The following is a 6,054-nucleotide window of genomic DNA, read 5'->3' on the forward strand; positions in this document are numbered from 1 at the left end:
GAGGATGAGTGTTTACTTTAGATATCTTCTTCGTTTGGTTTGTTTTCAAGTAGATACTTGATGGATCTGCAAATTGGTAGTAGTATTGGTTTGAGACCTTCTCCATGGAGGTTGAGCATATAAAGGTTTCAAGTTGTAGGCATGATTGTTCAACTTACCTTCTCTAACTCCAACAAGATGTTTCAGATTATCGGTTTTGATTGAAGGCTTTTCTTACAGTTGTTTTGAATAGTTGCTTAGCTCCCTTTCGCACTGGTAAATTGACTCCTAACCGAGTATGTAATCTAAAACATAGTAACTAATTATTGAATCAAAGTTTGTGGTTTTGGAAAGTCATTTGTCCCAATTGGTGTGTGGTTCACTGGTGTTTAACTTTATCCCACCCTCGATCAACGTCAATGCACCCGAGCTATTATAGTGAAATCTCATGATTTTACAACCTTCTGAACGTGGTATTACGAGAACTTTATCCGGACGATTGAGTTAGTAGTGTTATAGAAAATTTAAACCAAATTCCTGATCTTGGATATTCGAATTTCGAATTTTGGTTCTGATTACTGAGTTAGTAGCACTCGAGACAATGGAACGATTTACGGTTTCTTTTTAATATAAAAAGCAAAAGAAATCATTAATTTATGTCACTGTATGAATTTGGTAACACAAAAATGCCCAATAAGGAATACATTCCGTACTGTGCGTTGTACAAACAAGGTTAGTTTATAACATTAGTCGACAATAGCCATTATTCTAACTCTTATTGACCGTTAATTAACTTCCCGTTTAAACTAATCGGTGTTGAGGTGTTGTTTTAATTAGACAAGAGATCCTTAATCGAAATTGTATGTGACGCTCGACAAGCACTACGAAAGGACGATGCTCGAATGAGGTGGTGGAAGCCTGGAAGGGATGGCCGGCGAAGAACATATAGGCAGGGAGAAGTTGTCAACGATAAAATAAAAAAAAGTGTTGGTTCTAGCTAGGACTATATATAAGTTTGAACTCAATCAATTGAGAATCATTAGTTTAATACAACAAGACCGTGGCTTGATCAACGTCAAAATCACACCATGTCTAGATCATTAGCATGGCTAAACAAGAGTTAGTGTTGACGAACGGGTCTGATTAAAATGGCTTCTAAACGTCTAATGAGATAACTAGAGAGACTTGATGGCTAAATACATTATGTTAGGGATTTAGTTTTAAGGATTTAAATATTTTTACCGTTTTTTTCTCCAAATATTTATTTTTAGTGATTTTTTTGCCATGGAGACAAAAGATTGGATTTAAGGAAAATTTCATTGCCCATGTTTGCTCTCCAAAGTAGGATGCTAAAAAAACTAAGAATTTTGATAAATTTATCGCCAAGAAATGCCTTTTAAAATCGATTTGATTTCTCTTTTATTTATTGTTTTGTTTGTTTTGGGGGATACGTTGCTCATGATAAATCATTATCATTATTCGTAGCTCAGTCCTAATATCTCATATGCCCTTCACATATATAGGCAATTATACGATTACATTATGTAATCTTTAGGTACATAGCCCTCGCTGATTTCGATAGCCTTTTTTCACAGCTATGGTATGTATAGGCTGATGACTTTAGCTGACATGCTCCTGCTTTTTGCTTAGTTTAACGAACTACAAATGTTATAAATCTATAGATTTCTATCCGTTTTGCAAGTTAAGGCTCACAAAAACCAAACATGCATAAGACAAACAATGACACACAATAATAGCAATTCGTATACATACATACACATACATATATATATATATAATTAAAGAACAATTTTCTGATGATATATGGTGAAATAACGTCTTTGGCATACTTATAAGTTATAACTAAGATAACATGTTAAAACAAAGTGTTTATGTACCATACTATATCTGATCCTTGCATCGTATGTGTTCATGGTCACATATATAGGCTCACTTCTCAGTTTGCTGTTGAAATACCTAAATTTATTTCAACCCTTCAAAGAGGCTATAGTTTTTATTAATTGTCCTTATCATTCGTAAACTACCAAATTTTAATTTTATTGTGACATTCTAATATTACACTAAGGCTCAACAAATCTACTACACTACACCTATCAAAATATCTTTTTAACTCATCTTCAACTAGATATAGTGAAAGCCCTGTAGATATATAATGCACGATATATTAAGTATAATTTGTTGATGTTTGTGACTATATCTATGCACAAATAATGAAAAACAAGAACATGTATACACACATATACACTATATATAGGATATCATCAAATCAACTCGTCTATATAATCTATAACTATCATCACAATAATGTATAATATAATTAGTAGTTGAGTTAATTTCATCTTTAATTAAAACTCCTGTAATTACCAATGAAAAGCAGTTACAAGAATTAGTCATACGCATATAGTCATACCGAACAAGACCTAACATTAACAATCTCTGCCTGTATATATATGTGTGTGAATTGTGCAATGGTCCCAGACAAGAAACGAGTTTGTTAACTGAGAAAATAAATTTTAAATAAAATTCATTTACTTCTGCAAGCAACAGTTAATGCATCAGCAATCTCTGTGAAAACAGATCATACCTTTTCAATCTTACCTAGATGAAAAAAGCTCTTCTTTAAATTTTTTTTTTTTAAATCAGATATAAAAAATAAAAAAAATAGCCAATTTTGTCTCTGCCCATCTCCTGCAAGCTGCAAAATCTGTTTGACTAATTAAGCAGCAGCAACAGCTTCAGAAAATGAAAATGCAGCAGTAACAGTAACAAGACAGCAGCCATATACATATATATCAACCAAATAAAACTAAAGAAAGTAAAGAAAAATTGATAACCATTTAATGTAATTATATACACAATTCTACAATTACAATATATATATATATAGATATATATATATATACACATTTTCACTTTTTATAAGACAGCCCATATCTTCTGATTAGTTTCTGACTAGAGGGACATGGTTTTTTAAGTTTTACACTGATCCCTAGCTATCCAAAGTTCTGTTCTGTATAACACCGACCAACCAAAGCTAAATAAGAGACTGATCAAATCATAATCAAATAAAAAGACTAACTTTGTAAGAACCAAATTCGAATCTTGAACATGTAATTTCTTTGATAATACCATTAAAAAGACATTTCTTTGTGTCATATATATAATATATGTATAAATTATCATATATATATATATGTATTAAAGTAGTGATTAGTTTCATAATCATCATGTATCCAAATCAAAAGACAAAGAAGATTTCCCTTTCTTTGTAAAGAAGTGATGATCCTCAAGACTTGCAGCTTCCATTGCTACTAAAGACTCATCATCACTGCTCACTAACCTCAACTGGAGGAGAGAACCAGCACCCACCATAGACACGCTGCCACGTGGAATACTACCTCCAGAAGATGAGGACTCTTCCTCCGTACTATTCACACTTCCTCCACCGCCGCCACCGCCTCCGCACTCCATGTCTACACCAAACAGCCTTAACCTCTTCTCTCCTCTCGAAGCCACTTGTGCTCGCCTTTGCATCATCACAGGCACAGATTCAATCACAGCCGTTGGATTAGTCCTCTCCATTGACCTCACATAGTAACCAATTCCTAGATCTCGTTGATGGAATCGATGATAGAGGTTGTGACTTTCGTAATTTGCCGGCATCTGAGGATGAGGGAAAGTGTAAAACCTAGGGAACATAGCTCCGGCGAACTGATGATGATAAGAAGCTTGATGATGATGATGATGATGATGATGATCGGGAATCTTAGGTCGTCTCCTCCAATCGATGTAAAGCTTGTCTTTATTACCGGAGTCTCTCTGAAAAGAAACGATGTCTCCAGCGTCAAGCTTCTTGTCTTTGACGAAACGGCTCCAACCTTTAGTCATGACATAGCTTTGACTGCTGTTCCAATAAGAGTAACGAAACCTCCATGAGTTTCCGCTTCGATCTTCGAAGTTTAGAAGCAACCCTTTGTTGCTGTCGTTTGATGTGGAGTTGTCTAAAGGGAAGTATCTCTCCGCGTGTTGCTTCGGGATCACGAGTCGGTTTAGTTTACCAACGTCGCTTGGTGTTACTACTTTGTCGAACATGTGTTCTCTCTCCATCGATGAAGAAGCTTCTTCATTAATAGGTTTCTCTTCTTCTTGATTCATCATCATCTTCTTGTTCTTGCGGAATCGATCGATCTTGGATCTTTTCAAGATTTCCACTTCTTCACCATACCATTAATTCGAAAGAAGTCCAATCTTTTGGTAGACAAGAAAGAAGGAGAAAGAGATAAAACCCTAAAATTTCAGAATCGAGAAAAAAAGGAGGAGAATTGAGTATGGTGGTGGATGAGATTGACCTAATTATACAAAAATGGCAAGTGGGTTTCTTTTTTGGTTTTGCCTAACATCACTGAATATCACGATTCTCTCTGATCTCTCTCTTGTTTTAAAGCTTTCTCTCTCTCTCTCTCTCTACTGTTTATGGAGCAAGAAGCACTTCAATTCCAAGAAAGGAAAAGAAAAGTTAGGAACAATCTCTCAAGAACAAGGAAGGAGAAGAGAGAGAGAAAGAGAGAGAGAGCTCATGTAAATATAAGATTGATAGAGATATGGGTCGAGAGAAGAGAGAGAGGGAGGGAGGTGAGAAGGAAGGGGGGGGGACCCATGAACAATCTGGTTCTGTTCATGTGAGCTTCTTCTTGCCTTTTTCTACCATCCTCGTTTCAATTTTTCTCCATATGGACATATTCATTTACATTTATTTGGCCTTTTTATTTTTTTTCGTATTATGTTTTGATTTACAAACAAATATCTCTATTCGTATTTTACCATTCTCAAAATGTAAGAGAAATTTTTTTTATGACTACCCAACCAGTTCCATTAGTCATAGTCATATATCTATATATATGCAGTGAAAAATGAAAATATATAGAGGAACACAAATTATGTGTACCATCGATCTTTTTGGCTCTAACTACTATCTATATATAATTAGTAGCCTAAATAATATTTGAACTGAGAAAATGACCGAAATGGCAATACTCACAAGATCAGATTTAATAATATATGATATATAGTAATAATGTGTCATAAAATTTGTACATGAGAAAGATGTTACAGTTGTTTGGGTTGACAATTAACAGAAGACTATTGGATTTTTATGAACTGTTAATAATAAATGCTAATTATTGAGATCTGTGGTAAGGCTTTTTTTTTTTTTTTTTTTGGGATGGGTTGCCTCAGTCTGCTTTTACAAAGGACAAGATGACATGTCGTTTTATAGTTTTGGTATTTACTGTTGACTTTTTATTTGTTTACCCTCACTCTTAAAAAAAAAAAATCAAATATTCACAGTCACATCTATTTTAACTGCAAACAAATAAGTGAAAAAAAAACTCGTTTGTAAACCAGTAGGGTAGGATCTAGTGGTTTGTTAGAGCGAACAGAGGATGTGCCACATGAATCCAAGTCAGGAATCGAATTCATATTTACAAAAAAAACTGTTTAATTTTAGGTTAATTGCAGATACCTAGAATGGTAAAAAAATCATGTATACATGTGTATAGTAAGTAGTTGACAAAAAAATGTACGTTCGTTCTTATAACTGTATATGCATTATACTATGTGATGATATACAATGGCTCTCAAGTTTGAACCTAACAAGTTTACTATAAGAGAAAAGTTAGGACCTGACGACTTAAACTCATACCCATCTCTTTTGGGAACCATGATTACAATTACGGACCTAGCTAGATTCCGTTTTTTTTTTTTTAAAAAAAAAAATTTCTTTCTATATATTTGTTGTGCCTAATAGATAAGGTCTAAGTATTAAGGAGAATTGTCTTCTGTCTCCTCGAACTTTTTAAACTAGATGAAAGCGATTCATCACCATTCGCGATTGTGAAATGGTGGGCTAATTTCTTCTTTTCTTTTTTTGTCCCCAATTACTATGAATTTCTCATGCTTTCAGTTTCACTTGCAATTTCGTTGTTGTTAATTATAGTATTATTGCCTTACTTTTATGAAATGTTTGAGTTTATATTACCATGAAGCTGAAAATTG

At 33.9% G+C, this 6,054-nt stretch overlaps 1 protein-coding gene across 1 annotated transcript; it reads right to left on the reverse strand.

Annotated features, from left to right (window-relative positions):
* Window positions 3,095-4,654, reverse strand: LOC104749121 (B3 domain-containing transcription factor NGA2-like). Its single transcript, XM_010470697.2, has one exon. The coding sequence runs from the start codon at window positions 4,159-4,161 to the stop codon at window positions 3,226-3,228; it is 936 nt and encodes a 311-aa protein (XP_010468999.1). The 5' UTR covers window positions 4,162-4,654; the 3' UTR covers window positions 3,095-3,225.

This window comes from Camelina sativa, chromosome 16 (genome assembly GCF_000633955.1).
Source record: "Camelina sativa cultivar DH55 chromosome 16, Cs, whole genome shotgun sequence".
Lineage (NCBI taxonomy): Eukaryota > Viridiplantae > Streptophyta > Magnoliopsida > Brassicales > Brassicaceae > Camelina > Camelina sativa.

Bases quoted from the DNA above. Each gene is read 5' to 3' on its own strand.
- LOC104749121 (XM_010470697.2), bottom strand. From the start codon at position 4,161: ATGATGATGAATCAAGAAGAAGAGAAACCTATTAATGAAGAAGCTTCT.